At 29.1% G+C, this 23,882-nt stretch overlaps 1 protein-coding gene and 1 long non-coding RNA gene across 2 annotated transcripts; both read left to right on the top strand.

The window, feature by feature from the left end:
- Window positions 1–1,517: 1,517 nt before the first annotated feature.
- Window positions 1,518–3,576, top strand: LOC133320777 (uncharacterized). Its single transcript, XR_009753916.1, has 2 exons — window positions 1,518–1,814; window positions 2,363–3,576. It is a non-coding gene; the product is annotated as an uncharacterized LOC133320777 (long non-coding RNA).
- Window positions 3,577–15,989: 12,413 nt separating this feature from the next.
- LOC116769139 (ras-related protein Rab-18) lies at window positions 15,990–20,534 on the top strand. The gene is made up of 6 exons (XM_061529372.1): window positions 15,990–16,110; window positions 16,189–16,323; window positions 18,138–18,305; window positions 18,437–18,578; window positions 19,331–19,453; window positions 19,791–20,534. The coding sequence occupies exons 2-6, from the start codon at window positions 16,262–16,264 to the stop codon at window positions 19,905–19,907; spliced, it is 612 nt and encodes a 203-aa protein (XP_061385356.1). The 5' UTR covers window positions 15,990–16,110; window positions 16,189–16,261; the 3' UTR covers window positions 19,908–20,534.
- The last annotated feature ends 3,348 nt before the right edge of the window (window positions 20,535–23,882 follow it).

Here is a 23,882-nt window from a genome sequence, read left to right as displayed (position 1 = left end):
AATTTCACATAAATAAGTTAACGTTTTAGAAGATTTAATACTGTTATTATTTTGAAAACACTCGAGGATCTAGATGCATGATGGCACTAAGGCTCATGAGAATTGGAAGAGATCTCGCGAATGTCTTGTCGTCAGTGAATACCTAATTATATTTTATGTGGCTCTACAGTGTTATTTTTTAAATAGCATTTTGTGTAACATGTAGAGGTTAAATGAAAAACGAACTAAAGAAGATTTCGATGACTTATGATAAATTTACGTAAGAGCCTTTTTCAGGTAGATTTAGCGATATTTTAAGAAACAAGTGTATTTACAAATTGAAGCAGGCTTATTAATAAACGACTAAATATACGACCTTTTTTATAGATTTATTATAGTAAAACTGTCATATATGTAATCTAATTTATAAATTTTAGAAGTTGAGTCAACATTTACTTTTGAAAAGAATGTAAAACTAACTAATTTAAATTATAATTAGAATTGTAATTAAAAATTCAATCTATTATAATATTTAATCCATTATGTAATGAAAATATTAATTGGATTTTTCTTAGAGTTTTAAGTTCATCTGAATTAAAATTTAAATAAGAGAATATGAGAGGTCAGGTTAGAATGTCAACTCCAAAGGTCAAATACGAGACAACAATGTTTTAAGGATCCAGGCGTACTTCCATTAGTAGTTGATATATTATTAGGATTAATATAAACATGACAAACAGGTAGTCAACCCGGCGGGTTGGCAATGACACCTCTATACACGAATTAGCTTTGATAGATTACAACAAACAGACAGAGGACGTTGGATTGCCTTCCAGAACTACATTAAGAAGAAAGAAAGAAAGTGAACACACTTAAGAGCATCAAATTAACAATTAGAATTATATAAATAATAATAAAACACAATATAATTATAAAACTGCGTAATGGCAGTTCGCGTGTTTAAACGCTTAAGGATTTAAAATACTTAAATTAATTTATATATTAAAAATACAAAGATATAGAATTTAACGTCGTACCTACACAAAACAGTAAGATCTCTAAAACTTCTATAAAGAAGCAAATTTAGGGTATATAAAAAAAAAAAACATAAATATTTCGTACACCAGAATGGAATACTTTTACCTCAGTAAAAATATACGTAACGAGTCATTACGATTATAAAATCTTAGTTATGTAGACTAGTGGACACGACGAACATACAAAAAAAATGTTTAAAGTAAAAATAAAACGTTAATGAGAAATTCTATTTAACAATTCTTTATTATAAAATTAATGAGAATGGAACGTTAGGTTATTACAATTTAATTAAATCGTGCCATGTTTCTTGTTTTATGGCTATTGTAAACATTATTACTAATTAAAACTATGATAATACGAAAAATATTAGTATGATGAGAGGTTTAAATAAGTTTTATATATAAAAAACACATTTTATTACATTTCAATGTAATTAATTGCTTTATTATGGGAAATAATTGATGTTAATAATGTTATAATATCAAAGCGCACCTCACATAAACTTACAAGACAAATTGGTTCATTAACACTACCAAATGTAAAACAACCCATTCACATATCAAGGTTAATTGAATTTTATTAAATATATTTTACGAATAATGTTCACGATTCTGTAAACGAGTGGAAGGATTTTTTTTTATCATGAGTCATGAAAACAGAGAATCGAATACGTGATAAAAAAAAATATAAGTGACGTGAATACTTCGCTTATAACAGTAACCATTAGGATAGATATATGGAGTCGTTCCAAGAGTTTTTATGTGATTGGAAATGTACAATCAATGCAGACGGTAAAGGTGAGTTCATTTAAATGAAAGGGTGTACTTTACGAGCCTGTTCTTTTATAGTGCAGAGAAGGAAACGCCTGAAATAATGTGAAGGTTGACTTTTATTTAACTTATTCTAGTCTAGAATTTTTGTAGATAACATAGTTTATTTAACATATTTAAAATAAGAGAAGATCATAATTGAATCTCCGCATTGAAAACTGATGTTACAATTAGGTTTTTGGAGAGACGAACTGTCAAGATTAAGCATATTGTACAGCATTTTTAATTACAGAACACTATGAAATAAAATTTTAAAAGAAATTACTTGATGCGATCCATATACAGGCTCATAAATAGCTGTAAATTAACGAAAATCGTATCATTAATATTATTACTTATAATAAAGATTTTCTTTTATTTTATTTTTGTATCACATAAGATATTTATGTTAAAAAAAAAATAGGGTTTGCAAAAAATTACAATATCTAAGATCTTAGCGTGTACACATTTAAATGAAAAGTTTTTTCAATACTGCTTTTTATTATTATTTATCTACATGAACGGTTCCTTTACAGCAACCGCGGTCACGGGCAGACGGGACGAATCACATATAATTCATAGTCATCGTATCAAAAAACCTTAGTTACATTTAAATTTGCCAAAACAATCCTTATCATCAAACATTTGATAGGAAATGGCATCGATAAAATATAGTAAAACATATAACAGCTATGTTGTTCAATTAATTAAATTGTCCATGTAGGAACATGGTTGCGGTCACTTGCAGCTAGTAGGGATTTCAATTGCCATATTTGGAGTTTCGAGGAGACCAGAGGTGACAATGGATCCTTTTAATTCAGCACATTCATAAAATACTGTGAAATGTCACATAATATCGTCTGGATTATTTGACAAAATAAAATATTTGATCAAATAAAATTTTTTATAATAATAAAAACGTATTTTATAAACTAGCAATCTTTTATGACATGAACTTCCCAAAAAGCTCACTATACAAATGCTTCCGACTATTTTGGAACCAAGCTTGTATTCCACTTGACTTATTTTGTTAATATAACTTTATATTCTTGCATCCCAAAAAAATCAAATGACAAAAGATACTTAGGTTATGGTAATGTGATCAGATTACATGGTGTATTTTTTTTAATCATTACAAGTTTTAATCAATTTGATAGCTTCAACGTATTTGAATAATGCGACAACTTCAAAAATAATCTAGTAATGGGGAACGCAGCGCCTTGTCTCCTACCCGATGTGAGTATTTTAATTCAGTCACATTACAAAATGAATGTAAATTTAGACAAACTATAAGAATTACATTGTATTTTTGTCAATGGTGTGTAAATTTGATTTTTGATAGTGCAGATAATTTATTATTATTATGTTACATTCAAAAAATGTTGTGTTGGGTGTTTGGTACTCAGTAACCGAATCTATAAGACGTACTTAAATTTTAAGTATGGAAAAAAAATCGATGCAAGTAGCGTTGCTTCGTAGACCGACACCTACATACGAACGTGTTTATAAATATATATTAAAAATTTAACGAACATCACTGGGGCAGCATTGTTGTGTAGATAAAATATCACATAGGCAGGAACGCTGCCGATCCGGTCGAACAAATACCTGGCCATAAAAAACCAGAAGAATCCTGAAACCATAGAAGTAATTGGTGGGCACTGCTGTACTAACATGAGGGTAGTTATGAAATCTTAAGTATAGGTTATAACCTTTAGTTGTGTAATTTTATTATAATTGATAAACAAGATGTTTTGTAGTTTTCCTACAATCTCTCAGTGGCAAAGAATATAAATAGAATCGAGCATAACTTACGTGATACTACATAGTTATCTTCACTTAAAATAATAATGCTTACGACATAAATCAAATGGTAATAACCGCAAATGATATCAACAGAAATATGATTGACCTTACGTTTACTACATGGAATAGCAAAGGTAAGGTTAGGTAAGAAATTAATTTTCCCAATTTTTATGGCGTTCAGACAAAAACAACTTTTTATGTATTGTTTACGGCTGTCTGTTTTTTATGTTTTCGTACCGTCATTGGGATTAAATTATTTTGACTAATTTTTAGAGCTGTACTAAGAAAAGGTGAGAAAAGTATGTGTCTAAAATAGTAAAAATAGGCCAGTTATCACATGAAATAAACAAATCTAACTACAGTACCCTGTATATTATTTAAATCTAAAGAAATAGGTTTGTCCTTAATTTAAATGAATCCCTTTGGAAATGATTTTGGACGTTTTAATTCGTAATCGACTTGTACTGCATTGATATATTGGGATCTTCGAAACCTCAGTGACTTTTACATTATTAGAAGGGACTATAGTTAATCTGGCAGTGTTTTAAAATATCGGAACTAGAAGATTTGTTACTCGAAATATTCAAGACGGATTTCGTTCGAAATTGGAGTAAAACAATAAATTCTATAAGCTTAACCACTTAAGAAAGTATCATATAATGTTACAAAGCCTTTCAAATTCCCCCTTTAGCGAAGAGTTCCATACTGCGTACAAGTATGTCTTTATGAAATAACGCCTTTGCCAAAGCGTTTTATTGATTTGGCAAATTTTAAGATTCAACTATATATTTTGTTTAAGGTACTACTATTTATTATGGTACTATTAAGACACGTGATTTTCATCTTATCTGAAAATTACTTTAGATATTACTGTTAGAAGCCATATATAACAAAAAAAAAAAAACAATTTTTTTTTTCATTTATTCTATTACAGTTGTCACTCAAACTGCCAGTAATCAAAAACTAATATGAATCATTTTAAATCATTGTTTTTTATCCTACTATTATATTTCTGTTTCATTATTGATTATTAAGTGTTTATGTTTAAAGTAAATAAGTGTAATTATAACCAAAAAAAATTTATTACATTTCTATAGAATTTCAGGCGCGTCAATTTTAAAACTGAAATCCAAAGCATTGATTGTAATGAAAGAGAGCGGTCATTGTATGTAGTTCTGATTCAAGGGAGCTATTGGAAAAAAAAAATCTTTATTTTCATTACAATTATATAGAAAAATATTAAATTTTAATTATTATAAAGTAAATGTAAAAATAAATAATATATAGGTAGTTAATAGAATTATTAAAATATTTAAAAATACATATTAAATCGATTTACACTAATAATTACAAGGCAGATGCGATAAGGTGTAACAGGCGGACTTGTCGCTTAAAAACTTTCCAAAGCAATCTTTGTATAGAAGAAAACTTTGTAAAAAAAAACAAAAGAAAAACCCTTTGAATATTTCAATAACATTTTTGAGAAGTTTAAAGAGGTCATATTGGAGTTATTTTCAAAAAGATCAAGCGCGAAATGTAATTTCCACACCCTTCAATCGACCGCTGACTGTTCCTTAGCCGACCTGACAATGGCTATGATTGCACAACGTAGCATTACGGTTTCATCACCGCTGGCAATATAATTAGAACCGTTCAGGGAATTGGTTATGATACGCTTTTAGTATATTCATAGAAATGTGAATACAAAATTATCGTCGTGAACCAAAATTTTCAAGCGACTAATGTTCATATTCAATTCAATTGGTAACTTAAATATAAGAGATTTTCAATGATATCAATGGAATGAATTTTGTTTTCACACATCACACGATTACTATTAATGTAACTAATATTTTCTGATGTACTCTGGCGTTATTTTTTAAATTATTATTTTGAACTAAATACTCCCGACCTTTCCGTTTCTTCGCAACAACAGTGGTCACTTTCATATATATATATATTAATATATATATATATTAATATATGCATGTTTTTAATTATATATATATATATTTAAACTAAAAAATCGCGATAGTACATCCGTAAATATAAGTTTTTTTAAAAAGAATACTTGCGAAAGTCTTAGATATCATTATAAAACTAAATTTTTAGGAAGACACAACACAATTATTACTATGTATGTCTAGTAGTCAAAACGGCAGTTCAATACAGCTATTCCAATAACTGCCAAAAACTCTTTCATATCCTATCAAAGCATCTCATACTAACACTTGTCTAAAGAGTCCTCTAGTGTGACATTGATAGCTAGCCATGTCCTGCAATCACATAGTGTTAGCTCAGGAGCAGAAATGTCAATTGCAGCGCTTAGAAACAACAATTGGCACTTGAGCTTTGTACAAATGAAATAATAAAACTGTTGCACTTTAATTCCACAGATGAACAAAGTTTATAACTTTAAACTGATACAATGTTACTATTTACAATACAACTTCCTTTCAAAGTAATATCATGAAAATAAAGTGCGGTGAAAAACAATACATACAACATAAGGTACGTTGAACTATTGTAAACTAAATTAAGTCTAATACTCCTTTAAAATAAGATGCAACCTCTTAATTAATTTACTATAAAGGATATATATAAGGAGGCAGTGAAAACGGAATATTGTTATTGAATTTTCAATATAAACTAAACTATTCCCACATTGATATTAACTGAAAAAATATGCTTAATGTACTATCTGGTTTGCGTAAGTTAATATTATATTAATAATAAAATATCGTTACAATCTACGAGCTATTAAATTTATGGATTCAAACATCTACATAGATAAAAATTTAAGCAATAAAATTAATTCATATAGCACGTTATTTGAGATATCGGAAGATCTTTCCCTTATCATAATTACTTCCTGAGAAGTTTAAATGAATTGGAAGACGTTTTGGAAGGCTTTTATGTGATCCGAAACCTTGTAATCGATTTGGACAAGAGAGTTTTTCTGTGTCCTATCACTTACATTTAATTATAATGTATTATTATTAGTTTTTACCTTTCGTTCTTATTTGTTTAAATATTATTTGATGACTGGAGTTTTAACATATTCTTAATCCAAAGAAATTTCAAAATAATGATCATCACGTTTTAAAAGCTTTATGTAGCTTTATGTGTCTCTGTTCCGAGTTTGTGACCCTCGCAGTCTGTATGCTTTAATTCCCAATACCAATACGTCTAATATCGTGTACACAGAGGCAGTGTAACGTATTTTTTGAATGCCAAAACAACGGTGATTATAATCCAAAATAAACCAAAAATCAATAATATAAACCGAAAATTTAAAACAAATGCTGTCTAAAGTAATTTTAAAATAATCATTAATTATAAAAATTCTGATTTTATGTAGCATTTAACTGGCTTATTACGTTATTTTACATTCTATCCGAGGTGCCGACCACTTTACAACACTCCTCATCACGGGCAAACGAGATGAAATTATTTGTCATTTAATTTGGGTTTTGTTTTGATCTACCACCAACGATTTCTTAATTTTCTTGCTTACTGGTTGGGTTGTACGGAGATCGCTCCGGAAGTAAAACAATTGATACATTGATAAAATTATATTAGGAATACTTAGTTATGATTACACATTTAGTTCAGTGCTATAAATCTTTCTTGTGTTTTTTTTTATATGCACATGTTATATATAAAAATATTCTTAAAATGACCCTCACTAACAAGCCTCCTGATTGTAGTAGTCTATGTTTTATGACAAAATGCAAATAAAAATGTAAAAGTAGTCATGATGGAAATAAATCATAATTACGATTTATACTTTCTATAACAAATTTCTTAGAATTATCATATAATAAAGTTTATATTTTTTGAACATTAACACAATAAAAATTGTTAATTACCTAGGAATTGTCGTTCGATACATCGTATCATTGAAGTATATTTACATTGAATATCATTACGGTCTTATTCTGTACGTGGAATTTATGAATGGCTTAGATAATGTAATAATATTATTGCATCACCAGAATTACGAATCTGTAATAAAAACTAAATAGTAATGTATTTAATCCAACACTTTATATTAGTTCAGTTTTCCTACCCGTCAGTTCTCAGTTTCATTTCATTCGAATATCGAAAAACAATCAACATTTTCAAATGAATTTAGTATAAAATTTATGTGGAAAAAATAACTGACGTAAAACACAGATCTTTATTAAGTTTACTGATATGCAAAATAAAAGATAAAGACCATTTACAACATCGGTGAACGCGAAAAACATTAAAAGGCTATCTCAATTTTTTTAACATAATATCAAAAAAATTACTTCTGTGCTAAAACATCCCCATGAAGAACTACAATAAAATTTATTACAGCCATGTCATAAAAGAATTTTTATGAATTTTTAAGTGTTATTTTATCATCATTTTACAGTTTTATACGTAAAATAGCAGTTCCGCTTTTGATTGGGATTTGGTTGGCGGTTAGTTTGCCTTCACAGCATTGAATTATGATCTCAAGTTGCAGTTGAAATCGATAAAATATATAAACGCTATCAAATAAACGTTCTGTATAATAAAGAAATCCTAACCTTATTTTTATACATACACATTTTTCTCGCAGTACTTTTGAATCTACAATTCTATATAACCAATTAACTGCTGAATTATCTGATAACCTACTGGACTATTTATGTTTTTGCAAAGAAAATTGCTTAAATCTGAAGCCTTAAGGCTTTCCTTATGTTAAAAGTATTATTAACATTGGAAGAGATAAAACCTTTCATTTGCAGGATTGCCTCAAGCATTGAGGAACTTCGATATTTTACTTCACTTGAATATCCGAATTATCAAATAGTTTTGACATGGAAAAAAATGATATCATCTGCAGACATTTTTCTGCCAACCTAAATATCTTGTACCAGTTAATAAAAACGCGATTCTCCTTTCAGAAATCCTTTTCTTTATCTATTTGTTTAATATTGGTTGCTATGAAATAAGATCGAAAGATATCATTTTTATTACCAAGGAAAAATTTCTTATGAGCCATTACCCAATAAGTGTATAAACAAAAGTACCATAGCGAAAGATTGAACCATATTTACTAGAAAACATATCTCAAGATTCTAAATGAAGAATTAAATCTCGTAATATAAATTTATAATTAGTTGGAATAAAAAAAGTTCTTGTTTATAGTTTGTAGACAAAATTTTGTTCATGATAAGATAGTCTCAATCAATGATACTTCTCAGTGAAACTTGTAAGTAAACTGGTAATCATTTGCCAGCCGCAATTAACATCTAATAAGTTTAAATGAACTTGAGTTCTCATCGAAGGGTTTCATTTGATTAGAAATCTCGGCGATCGGTTACTTAAGTGAATGAGAACGGTCATCCAAATCAGAAAAAATACTGTAAAATATATCAGGATAAAATATTTTTTTTACTTTCTGTGAATTGATCTACTCCACAAATAAATTACAGGCACCATTATACATAATGTGGACCACAGCTTAGATTGTGCAAAATTCCATGCTTTATAGTACATAACCAGTAATTTTTTATTGGAAAAATGTCTCTTTTATGGAATAAAAGATTTTACTAGCGTGTTACACACCAAGTACGATTCCAAATTTACATGGGTATGTATTTAACGAGTTATAGAAAACAAATATGTAAACATACTCGTACATTTATATTATTATTGAGGACATGTTTAACCCTTGATCTAAGTTCAAAATTTAAATCAAACACTCACATCATGATTGATATTTGGGCATTACATAGTGAAATGAAAAACAAACAGTATCTCTGACGCTACAATTGGTGGATATATTATTTCTATGATAATATATAATAGCTACTTAAAATCCGGGAATAATTAAAAACCAAAATGGCGAAATTAAATCGTTTCTTGTCTATAAAACAGTCTTGTTTCTATAGTATGTTTTTTCTTCCCCGATGTTATACGATAAAATTATCACATAACCAGTAGAATAAAGTATATTTTAAATAAAAATACACAAAATTTCTATGTTTAAATGATAAACTAATAAATAAAATAAACAAATAATTTGAGAGAGTGAACAGTCGGCTTCATGGACAGGAAATGATTATCTAATTTGTGTTATTTTTTATCTCATATGAACTGACATTACAAGTCCTGTTTCGAAAATCAATCGTATTAAATTTTATTCGTATCAGTTTGTATTCACATCTATATATAAACATGTATCCACAATTTCCAGATCATAACTTTCATGTAATAAAAAATACCCTCAAAGAATGGATGTTAAAAATTTTATTGCGTTTGTATCGTAAAATAATTTTTATGTAATTTTAAGTACGAGAAGTTCATTACTTTAGGATTCATTTAATGTTTTTTCTATTGATTTAACTTGTCATAATTCAGCTCGATATTTGAATCCAAAGAAAGACGACGGTGGATATTAATTCACAATACATATACAATTAATTACTAGGATAAAACTATTTAATTAAACTTGTCTATATTTATACGAGTTTATACATTTTCCTATGCGTTTAAATAACTGCGTCATTTCTACAAAATAGGAATTAAGAAGATATATATATTTCAAATAAATTACAGCCAATGTATCTTATCTCACACACATGTAATATAAAGGAGTTGTCAACTATAAAGCAGAGAAGGCACGACGGGATGAAAGTATTAAGCTCTTCTAAGTTATGACATACATGAGACTATTTATATCAAAGACTAAATTTCACCTCAACATTTATCTCAATAAACTGAAAGTTCTGCAAAACTTCCAAAAGAAGTTTCTTAAAAAAATGAGACCAACTTCAAATAAATAGTCCAAACGATTACATTAATGGTAATCATTTTGTATGTTACATATTTAAATGTATATAAAATATTAATTTAACCGACAGGGTCTGTATTTAACCGACGTTAAAGCCTTTGTCTTCCTTTGTCTAATACGAAACGAGCTAATATTATTAAAGGGAGTAAATTCGACCTTAAGACAACCAACTTTAATAACAGACAAAGTTCGTTTACTTTTATTGTTCATACAATATTTATTTTAAAACATTTGATTTCAAAATAAACTAAGAATGAAATTATAATAGAATATCATGTTACGTATCTATAAAATAATCTTATTATAATAATTTTACATAAGAACATTCACCTTCAAAATTGTGATATTTTAAACACATTTTGTGTTTAGTATAGTATCAGATAAAATATTACGAAAATTTAGATTACATGAAAATTTTTGTGATTCAAACGTAACATAACTAAAATACATATATATTATTAATTGGGTTACCTACGTGCCTCGACTATTTTCTTTTAATATTGCTTATAAAACAATAGTCGTGGCAAAAGCGTTGTGTGGATAAAATATATAACGAGTGACGTTGCTGACTCTGCAAAACGAACACCTACTCGTGTGAACCAGAAGATTCCTGATACCACACAAGCAATGGAACAGCATTGCTAGCCTAACGTCGAGACAATCATGTAGTCTCAGGTATAGGACATACAAATAAATTTCGTAGTTTTACTGGCACCACTGGATAGCAGTATAACTCGCTATATATAATTATTGTATTAAAAAAGAATTAATTAATCAATATTATTTCAATAACACTTATGGGAACTAATGATTTTTGTTGTGTGTGATCCAAAGAACTCTAACTTCAGTTTAAGATATAAGAAAGAAATAAACTATTTATAAGAATACTTTATGAAACTTCAAATTTAAGAAGGAGTCTTTTTTACTATTCCGTCAAGAATTTCAGTTATAGGAAAATGTTTGTTTGAAATAGTTTAAAAGAAATCTGTATCCACACAAAGTCTTATTACTCGGATACCAAGAATGAAACCACATAACCACAAAGCCATAAAGCAATCACATTAGACGTTTACTTTAATAAGAACCACTAGATAACGTAGGTAACAACTCGGTTTCTGTTTAATCAACCTCGTTTAGCCTGTTTCCAAGAACTATCTCAAGTCCCTCCCATCTCGACGTCGCATTTAAGATATAGAAATATGTTCCGTTTCTAATAATTATATATTTCTTCTATGATATTACTACTTTTTTTTAAATACCATACAAACAACTTTCAGTTTAATACTGATTTAGACAAATATATTTATAAGAGCTAAACATTGATGTCCAATACGAAGTATCTATTCAGATCTTAACAGTCCTTTCATTATAGCTAACAAATAACTCAAATTACTTTTAGGTTTTAAAATACTTAAATTTTTATTTTTTGGTTTAATAAAATACTTAAATTTTATTTAACCATTTAAAATAAAATAATCTTACAGTCAAGAGATGCATCTGCTTTTTTTTTCAATTTTTTGTAAGTAAGGACGTTTCTAATAAATATTTTTCTTAAGTCCTAACTACGTATACTTGGTTCAATAATAAATTTGTACAAAATCTAACGTATACGATTCCCTCCATCTTCTAACAGTTTGAATTAATTAATGAATTTTTTTTAGTAATAAAATAATATTAGTATACTATTATTTTAGAGTATTTTTTAAATAATCGAAATGTACAGATTCTAGTGTCTAACAAGGTCGAGATAGTTAGGAGTAACGATTAAAAAACTGTAAATCAACAGAGCTTCGGGGTCATGCGGTCATATGGAGGCGAGCCTCGGCTTAGGGCTGATACTGTGCTTCTATCTATAAACACACATAATTTATAAAATATTTAGCCATAGAAGCAGAACAATGAATCTACACAAAATATTTCAGAAGATTACTTTTTTTATTCCTTACAAACTCCATTACAACGTCATAGTAAAGACATTTTATACAGTTCTTTAGCAAATAAAATTTTTCTTGATTGAAGCAAACCTTGAAGTATGTCACTATCGACCAAGTTGACAACTTTCCAACTATTTAAATAATTTAAATGTACTACTCTTTAGTCTCAACTCTGTAATAATATAATAATAATTGAATATTTTTATTAGTATTATCATTAAAGATCTTATTCTAATTTAAGTAAGACTATTAATTATTTCTTCAAAAACGTCGACAACCTTAGACAAGCTGTTCTCTCTAAAGGTACCGAGCTGTATAGACTTCAGTTTCATGCTAACGGTTGCTCTATATTGAGGTATTCACCCTCACCCGTAGTGCTGAGCTACATATTAAAACGAGAGTTTATTGCTTCTGAATAGTTTGCATGAAATCAATTTTTCCCACATAATTGAAATGTATACATTCATATGCCGCTTAAAAGAGTACCCGACATTTGGTCGGCCAAATAAAGTGCTCGGCACATAGAAAATATTTATTAATATTTTTAACCAATCCAATATCGTAGTAATCACCCAGTTTTTCGAAATCAAAACAAACATGCACGTCACTAGACTGCTTACTTTTTTTATGAGAAAATTAATTTTAGTTCCATTTTTTGGTTTAATCAAATAAAAAGATTATGATAATGTTTTTTTAATTACGACGTGAATGTGAATCGAAAAAGTCTTTATATCAACATGTTTAATATTATATTGAAAAAATATCTAAATATCAAAAGCAATTTTGGCCTAACCAATTAGATATGGCGATGACAAGAATCAGGTTTTTGGTGAAGGGGAGTTATCCACGGCGACTTATTAGCATCCCACAGAATTAAGTCCTGATAACTGTAAATGATGGGAATTAGATTTTAAGTCATGATAACTATAAAATACTTCAAAGAATACTTTTATTAAATTCTGTCTGAAACAACAGATCTTGAAAGTAAAACGACAAATTGCATACTTTCTACATTCCCACCTAGCTCTTTCAGACTATTATATCTTTAACGGCAATAATATTTTTCTAAAACAATTCAGCTAAAAGCATTATATACGTTTGTAAGTATTTTTTAATTGTTTTCTTGCTATGTTTTGTATTTTTTTTTTTCAAACAGAAACTCCATAAGATGGAAAGCTAATTAAGACAAAATTTTATATAATCGACACATGTGCTGTTTTTTGGACGTGTTGCTAATATTTTTTCAAATACTTTACTTAAATTGTTTATTACTTTATATAATTATATTTTCACTGTACACTGCAAAATACGTAACAAGCGCCAATTACACTCAATTAAATTTATCCCCATTTAGACAATTTAAGATTGAATTGTCAATAAGTTTATTAATTTTTCGAGTTTTCCTGTAAGAGCATCTTCGTAACTATAAGGAAAAGCTTTTAATCCATATTAATAAAGAGTTGGGACAATTTTATTTAATATATTTGTTATAAGTATCACACACATGTCTGTGTGTGGTTTGCTGTATGTGCGTTCATGTGTATGTGTGTGTGTGTGTGTGTGTATTTGTTGGTTTTTACCAGTGCATTAGTATATTGATCCGCTTAGACTCATCTAAAATTTGTTCTCCTATTGGATACGAAAACTAGGTGTAACAAATAAATTTTCGCTATCTATGGATATAGGCCAGTGCTTTTTACAACATAATTAAGATGATCACTTATCAATCGTATATTAATATTTCTGCGAGAGAAATTTTATCCAAAAAGTTGTTATATTTATTAACTTATTTATTTTATCATTTATAGAGTGTAATTTCAAAACAGAGATATTTTTTTTTGTTACAATACAGCCCGTATTTTATCTTCTCCTTTTCAGAGGTGTCTGTAACATCTATTTAGTTTCAGATCATATTTCGACATTAACCATTAACCTCACAACCGGTACATTAATTCGTTAAAAATCACTCGCTCAACAACTTCAGTTAATAATAAGTAGTTATCACCAGTAAGGATTTCGAATTGAAGCCGAAAAAATTAACATCAACTAAGTAAACATCAGGAAATCTATCGAAATATGTTATTTACTGAAACTTTATAACATCCTGTTTATTATAATGTATGTTGATAATATTATATTCTTTTATTCTGATTAATAATAGAATATTATAGTCGAAGTATTGGAACGACGTGGACAATGTCAGCACTTGTAATGAAATGTAGTAACGTCTCAGCGCGCCTCATTGATTCAGACCCAGATACGATGAATGCTCTCTTATATTCCAATCTCTTTGCCTTTATCTATGAAAATCGATATTTAGATGACACAATTTACGTTTCATCAATATTCTTTGGCCATACGAACTTACTTTCTATAAAAACTCATTGATAACTTGTTGATAATATTTTGCAAAAAAAATCAAGGTATTATTATAATACATAGTACTATGTGTATATAATTACATTTATAATATTTTTGCACAAATTGGAATCTACAAATTGATTCTGATTTGAAGTTTCTGGGTTTCATGATGCCATTTGCAAAGTAAAGCAAATAAAATATGAAGTAAATTATAAAGTTTAGATACACCCAACATCAAAGGTTATCTTTTTTATGATAAACTTTGAGTATGAATAATATGAATAAAGAAAAATAGATAAAAAGCTTTGTCCCCTATATACATCTGCAAGTGTGTTGCTAGACAACAATAAAATATGACTTGGAACATTTTAAAGGTTAAAAAAATAAAGAAGTTATGGAAACGCTGAACCAAATATAATATAAATGCTCAAATGTCGGTAATCAATTTAATAAAACTTAATATTTATGACCTGTTCAATTATTAAAAAAAACATTTAAGCTTAAATTACTTCAAACAGGAAAAGAAAAATATGTAAAGTAATTCAAGTATCTACTAAACGCGCGTTAGTATACAAATTTTTTTTTTTTTGCAACTCAAAGTCTGAAGATTTAGTACCTCATTAGCGATCGTAAAATTTATCTTGTTGTCGAATAATAAAGAACCCCAATTACCGGCAAAAGAATAAATTTCAGCATAATTCTGAATTTAAACTTAAACTTGTATAAAAAGTATAATAAGAGCCTTAATTTGTTATTTAATATACAGAAAATAAAACATGAATGTTCAACAATTTTATTTCAAATCTTAACCGTACATGAATAAAAAAATTATATCTTCACCAGTTTCATAAGGGTGCAAGTGAAAGTAGTACTATACAGTATTATTATAAAAAAGAATTTCGTACCTGTAACGTTTGTTAAAAATCAAATTTTTTAACCTAAGACAAAGATAACAAAAACCTTATTATAACTTATATATCGTATGTTCAGTGCTAGTACTGGGTTGGTATAAAATAAAAATTTGAGAGATAAGTTGATGAAAAATATATATTTTTTTTAATGGTAGGTTAAGTGGAATGCAAATTTAACCTTTATGAATTTTTCCTAATTACATTACATCAAAAATGTTATAAGATTAGTTAAATTATCTTAATACCTTTATGACTTTTATATATATCAGTTCAGATTTAAATTACTTTTATGCTTCTTTTCGAAGGAACAATGCAATAACAAAACGCAAAAGTCAGTAATGATAACAATAATTTCACCAAGACGCAAAACGTCAAATGTCAATGGGTATTGTTTCTAAATAAAGTTATTTATTTGTAATTTCTATCAACTATAAGTTTTGTTGATTATATTAAAAACTGTGCGTATTAAAACCTTATTTGATGTAAGTCCCGAAACTATTTTTGGCATGTAGTCTTCATTGTTTTTTTGATTTAAGGGCTTGTGCAACAAAGGAAGGATATACCAAAAGATTGCCTATTTTTTGCAAACTTTAACAATTTTCGACTAAAATGGATTGCGTTACCACATTAAAAATCCTTGTCATTGGAGAGAGTGGAGTTGGAAAGTCAAGGTATGTTTATTACAAATCATAATGAGTCATGGGGACAAATAAAAATTTACAAATGATTAATATGGAAATCCATCTTTTTAGTTCTGATAGTAAAAGTCGACATAAGCTATTATAGTTATAAAGTCATCATTTATATAATATTTAGAATGCATCTTCTACATTCTACAGAGGACTCATCTAATGGCACTAAACGCAGTTTGAGATCTAAGACTCTTCCGAGTATTCATTTAAATAAAACCAATTTTTATCGGATTATAATACTCGTATTTATTGTAAAAAACTACATATGCTATACATATTTCATACGTATGAAACTGACAATCGTAGCACAATTTTATGTTTATATCAATTGATTACTTTTAGATTACATACAATATTTTCTGTAAGCAACATGAATTTTATTATTACCGTTTTATTTATATACATTTGTGCCAATACATGTACATAATTATCTTATAATTCCGTAATGTAGCGGTAAAGAGCAAAATTTTCGATTTTTTCTGAATCAAACTGAGAAATATTAAATTTAATCATATTACAATCATAGAAATGACATATCAATAAAAAAATATTCTGCCATTGAAAGTCCACTGCTCATTACAGATCTTTAATATTGTTTGAAAGCAAACCACAATTACAATTTTGTAATTTCCTTTATAACGTATGACGTAATCGAAAAGTACAGTTCTCTTTCATTTAAAAACCCATTTTCGGCAATTGAATGGTATACAATTTTTAAAAACATATATATTTTGTGAGAAATAATATAAAATTGAAAAAAATTCTTATAATATTATTTCCTTAAGTATAAATAATATATATATATCTATCTTCAAAACACCAACTTCAGCCCCAGATAACTGCCGCTGGCCTTAAACGCTGCAATTGTACTGTAATTTAAAAAACAACTGGAAAATATATCCAAAGAGATATTACAATAGATTACTGAAAACTCACTTCAAACAGAATAATGCATACATAACCTTAATTAATTCCTATTGTAATATTCAAATCCACAACTATGACCCCAGAAGTGTTTACCGACTCAGTATTAAAAATCAGTACAAGTATTGAACACAGAGAACTTTTTTATTTTATTCCGAATCTCTCATAGAATTATTATGGTATTTGTTATAAAACTACTTTGTTATGTACAAGTATGTAAAATTTTTATTATTTTGCTTCAAAACTTAATAAACGATACGTTGATTGCCGGTATGTGTTAAATCTTATATTCAAACAAATACATCTATAGTTTCTACATTTACTATTACTACTATTTCTCAAAGAGGAGTAATTTAGAGATTTAAATGACTTAAAAGTTCAATGCTACTGAAACATCTATGTCTTTATATATATACATTTAGTAACTAGTACTTTGTAAATCACAATTTTTGTTAGTACATTGAGAGTAATTAGTAAGATAAATTAAAAAAACATTCCCCCCAATAAACTAAATTAAATTAATATTTCATAATTTGTGAATGTTTCTGAGTTTATTTATAGAATTTCTCGCCCACTGTGTTTTATTTCTAACTCAGTCGCACTTGTACCGAGTGAAAGAGACGATACTAATGAATGTAGAATATGCTACAGTTACACCGTTCTGGATTATATGGAATAATAATTTTATGCATACATTATTTATTTGCATGTATTTATTATAATAAATTAATTGATTAATAATGAGAGCTTATGTGATAAATATTATGATATAAGCTGGAATTAATAACTTAATTTATATACAATTTTTATTAAAAATCCCTGGTAGTTTCAAAGAAAAGTTCTCTATACGGTAAATATGATATTTTTAGCATCATCCTAGCGTTCACTACAGGGGACTATAATTCTTCGTTTCCGGCCACAATAGGAGTCGACTACAAATGCAAGGTTATGGAAGTGAACGGTTTAAAAGTGAAACTGGGTATTTGGGATACGGCCGGCCAGGAGAGATATAGAACTTTAACCAACAGTTTTTACAGGTTAAGATACACACACACACGCACACACACACGCACACACGCAATGAAATTTTACCATTTACAATTCAAATTTGTATAAGTTTCGAATTGTTAACCTGTTAATAATTGTAATAATGGCTCTTGTATTTCAGGGACGCCCACGGGGCGATACTAGTCTATGATGTTTCAGAACCAAAGACCTTACAGAAACTGAGTGAATGGGTCGATGAACTGCAGGTGTACTCCACAAAGAAGAACATAGTGTGTTTGGTTGTGGGAAATAAAATTGATAAGGTAAAATATATTCATTATGTCATACATTTATAAATAGTATTGACGGATTTTTTTTTTTAATTTTATATTTTAAGTATTGGAATTCTTGATTACGTTTCCGTCTCTCTCGTAACTAATTAGTGTAGTGACAAGAAATACGCATTTATATTAATTGGTATTAGCACAGAGGATTATCAAACAAAAAAAAAAATTTTTTTTTTTCTTTTTAAATAAATTATTTAAGTGCCAGGGACTTGTGTGTAAATATAACGGTTTTGTAACAGCTCAGAGGTTGTCGATTTCTTAATTACTTATTGAACAATTCTCGTAATATTTTTAATAGTTCACATATTTTTTTTATTTTTCGTTACCTGTTTTATTCTGATGTATAAGCTATACTATTTTCATTTTCATTAACATTCAGTAGTTTTTGCGTAATAAAGTAACAAACATCCGTACAAACTTCCGCGTTTATATTATTAATGGGATTTTAGAGATATAAATAATAATGAGATCTGAGACTTCCGCGAGTATTCATTTAAATGAAACTAATATTATTCGGATCACTGCGCGTATTTTATTATTTTTAAAAGCTACACACTCCCGACGTTTCGGTTACTTTGCAGCAACCGTGATCACGGGCAGACGAGATGTGAATGTCTGTCAGGTCTAGGTCTAGGGTCAAGAAAAATATTAGTTTCGTTTAAGTAAAATAAAGTAAAGCGAGAGTAAATCGTCACCATGCGTACAGCTGCCTGATATGTTATTGTTAGGATCGGGCGGTCTCCAGAGAAGCCGGGCAGGCTTTTGCACAAAAACACAGAATGCTTTTCATTGAGAGCAGCGCAAAGACACAAGAAGGCATCAATCTGGCCTTTGAAGAGCTCGTACAAAAGGTACAGTTGGCATTTATTTTTTATTTATAGACTATAGAGTGTACAATAACAGCATATATTTCTTGCTTCGTTCTAAATTGTATTATTTAAAGCAAATTTTAACACTTTTTGTTTTCTATTCACGTAACTGTAGTATATGATTTCAAAAAAAGTAATATCCTAATTTTTCTATAACAATTTCTTGCTAGATTTATGTTTACGGTTTTTGGACTAAATTAATATTAAAAGGAAAAGGTTCAGTGATTTATATTAACTAGCTCACTATTGAGTATTTGATAGGTTTGTCTAAATTGTTAGATATTTACAAGATTTGATAATTTTAGACCTTATTTCTTAGATAATAGAGACTCCCGGTCTGTGGGAGTCTACCGGCTCGTCTTCCAACATCCGCGTCACCAGCGAGGAGCGTTCGCAGCAGGAATCCTCCTGCTACGATTACACCTGTTCCATTTAATGTATTCTATATGAGTTGGCTGTTATCTGTACATATATATTTGACCTCAAAGAAATCATTTAATTATCTCCTTATAAAAAACAGATAGTTATTTGTTTTATTGTAAATATATTAATGTATATCTTTATGCACCTCCAAAATTCTATCTAGGTATCATTACGATGCAAGGGAGACGCTAGTTTATAGAAACCTTAACACTAGATCCATCGGAAAATTTTGCAGGATCTTAAACCTTCTAGAACTTTAACATGCGCGAAGGTTCACTGACGAAAAACTCCCGACTTTCAGTTAATAGTTTGACAAAGGTCCTCGTGCTAAGGTTTATATGAAAGTAAAGAATATTTATTTCAAATATTTATATATTTGTAAATAAATATTTAAAGTACAGATACAGCCAACGTTGTTATGTGATATTTTATAATAACTGCTTGTACATATTTAAAATTACACAGCCGTCACCGAGCTCATCGCATTTGAATACATTTTGTAAAAATCGCAATTTTATTAAAAGTTATCACCTATTTAAATGCGCTTTATTTTATATATGCTTTATTTTGTTGAATTCTCTTAATAACGTACTGTGGATTATATAGGACCAAACGTGCAAAATAAAATGTTTTTAGTACACGAAGAGTTTCATTTTTTTTTATTTCACTTAATAATAATTAATAAAATAGGCACATATTAAAACATTTTTAATCGAGATAATATTTTCGTTTTGGTGCGAAATTTAATAACATCCAAATATTTTGTCTAATTATATTTAGAATGCGGAAAATTATTTAAAAAATATTCGTAAGTTGTAAGCATCATGGTATTAAAAAATCATAAAAGTTTATAAAACAATGGAAGGTTTGACAATTCCAAAAAAGGTTTCGAGGAAATTTTAGACTGTCAAAGGTACATGAGATCTGAAAAATACTAAATTACGATTGATTGTGCAACTGAATTACTCATTGTTATCAGAAAACGATATAATCAGATTTTTTTTAATGTAAAAGTTCTCAAACGATCAGACGGCCTACTTGATGGGCAGTAGTCACCGTGGCCCATGGTCATCACTCATCCGCAACATAGATGTTACGGGTGCGTTGCCAACCTTAGTTGTTGAGGAAAAGGGACGAGTGGGAATAAGGAAATGACAGGAAAGGGCAAACGGCTCTCTCACTCATCGGACGAAAAGCAGTCATTAATGACTACTTCACGCCGATCTTCTGTGAGAGGGTGGTACTTCCCCAGTCGAGCCAGCCCATGTTTGAGCTGTAGTTATTTGATCACACCTAGGCTCTACCGCCTATTTAATAGATAATGTTAAGCATACGTCGCGCTAAAAAGTATCTAAGCAAAAATTAGTCCTGCCTATATAATACATATTTATTATGTACATATAATAATACGTTTAGTATTTTTCCGCTCAGTAAACTTAATATCATCAGGAAACCTCAAAGTCTAAGTTAGATAGCGTAATTTAAACATAATATTCTAAATCATAGCCCTTCTCTATCAATAGTCAATCAGCGCAGTTATAACAAATGTCCAAATCTCAGTCTATATTAGGGCGATCCTAAATCAAACTAACTGCCATAATTTGGCCGTGTTCACTTAACATTTCTTACCCGGACTAATTCCAGCGTGGGTCATTTATCACGGGGACTGGACAAATGCCCTTCAAGGAGGCCTGCCCTCAATGGCCCTGCGAAGGAGTCCCCGCTAATGAGACCCCATCACTCAGGAAGCTGGGATAAGCGTTGACAAATAAAAGCAGAGCTCTGATTTACGATTGTTTAGTTGGAACCATATATTATCTGTGCGTAAACAGCTCGGACAGTCACTGCGACCTACTGGAACATGTGTTTTTTGTTTATTATTCAGTGATAATACCTTTTTGGTGGTTATTTTTTGCTTTTGATAAAGGTCTTTTAAATTGTGTCTGTTTGTAAATATATGGACTTGTTTTGTCTCGGACGTCATCCGTTTGGCCTTTAGTATTGATCTCAATGAGAAACGTATACAGTCTATTTAAACTACAGTTATGGTAGCCCTCCGGTAGCGACATCTATAGTCTTTGTGAGGTGACTTCAAGTCGATTACAATTCTTTTACGACGATCACGCGGGAACTGCAAGGAATTTAGAGAAAAAATCTAGCTTATCATATCTCATTCCGATCTTTAAGCTACAGTTTTGTAAAGTTTTATCATAACCGGTAAAGCAATTTTTGCGTTAAAGAGAGACAAACGTCAATAAATACATTCTGACAAACTTTTATTAGTAACAATTGAAATTTATAAAAATTAGAGTAAGCGACTGTTGACTCGAGATATTTTTTTTCTTATTATAACAAAAATAAAATAAGTTAATATCTGACAATGCACGCCGCCAATCGGCCATACAATTAAGTATTTCATTCGTCAAATCAAAGCTAGAAGCGACAGCTCTATCAAAACAAAATTCGTCGAAATTATTACTGGCGGATGCTTTAATCCCGCCAACAGTTTCGACAAGCGTTTATCTTATCAGAATATCACGAAAGCACTCGTGAAACGATATTTGCGAACGGACTCACGGAATTAATACGTTCTAAACTCATCCCCACACGATGTACGGACATCAAGCTATTTGAATAGTCCAAAATGTGCACGCCACTCGCACCCTTTGCACCTGGAAAAATAAGTTCTATTTTCGTCCAATACGTTTTCGGAGTTTTCTTCACATCTACACACATCGTTTGTACATTGCATAAATATGAAACGAGAAGAATTAAACGATCTGTAATTTTAATTGATTATTAAAAACGTATTATCTGTAGTCTGTACGAACACAAGCAGGAGAACATGTATTAATTAATTTGTAATACTTTCAACCACACCACTCGAGTTTCATTTTGCTGCGGAACTTCAGAACGCAGAACTGAATATAACTGAATAGCCGAGAGTTTTTACTAGTTCGGTATGTAAAAATGCGGAATTAATGAAGTGACTCGTATATTGAATTGAATGGCATCTGAAATTTTCATATATAGAAGTACTCAGAACACTAACACGACTACAGTTAATTTTTATAAGTAAATTGTTGAAGATGTTCCTGTGATGTGAGATTAAATAATTAGGATAAAAAATCTTGCCATATCAAAACAGAGGTGACATCTCGATAACACTAACAGGCCCTGTACAAGTCGTGATATTTTTTTGATCAATCTGAATGAAAGGTTTTCGTTAGTAAAGTTTAAATTAGAAGTTTTTTATATATAAAACGTAACTTTATTGTAAACATAAACTTAAATTATCTGTAAATTCAAAGTTTTCTATGGTGTTTATTCAGATATATATACCGACTCAATGATATAAATAATCATTTCTTAATGACTCTTATGTGTCCTGTTTAATTTTTAACCAGATTAATAAAACTTGGATACAATCATGAAAGAATTACGATGGACTGTATTTCATAAATATAATGTGTTTTAAAATCTTTGATAATTTTACTAAAGCTCATGTATTTTTCGTATTTAGCATTATAAATATAATACCTTTTTTAAACAAACACAAACACTTATGTGTGTGTGTATGTGTGTGTGTGTGTGTGTGTGTGTGTGTGTATAATCAATCAAAGTACAAATTAAAACCAGAAAACAAATTAAATTATATAACGTAATAAACGAACGTAGCGTTAATCTGATTGATAATATCTTTAAATCCTTTCCTTAATTATAATCTGAATAACCTCATTACATATTTCCAGTTAATTTAAAAGCACAGTTCACTGCGATATTGAAGATCGATGGAGGTGAGTGGGAATATTAATGATCTGGACGAATACCACCCCCCTATTGCTATATTTGCTACTACACCCACATCTACTACATCTAATAGTGATCTACAAACATAAATAATATGACCTAACAAGCACTATAATAGCTAAAAAATTTCTATACCGGGAAAACATTCTAAATATATCTGTTCAATGCCTTTCAGCCC

The sequence above is a fragment of the Danaus plexippus genome, chromosome 5, assembly GCF_018135715.1.
Source record: "Danaus plexippus chromosome 5, MEX_DaPlex, whole genome shotgun sequence".
Classification (NCBI taxonomy): domain Eukaryota; kingdom Metazoa; phylum Arthropoda; class Insecta; order Lepidoptera; family Nymphalidae; genus Danaus; species Danaus plexippus.
The sequence above is the reverse complement of the archived record's forward strand: the minus strand, read 5'-3'. Positions and strand labels throughout refer to the sequence as shown.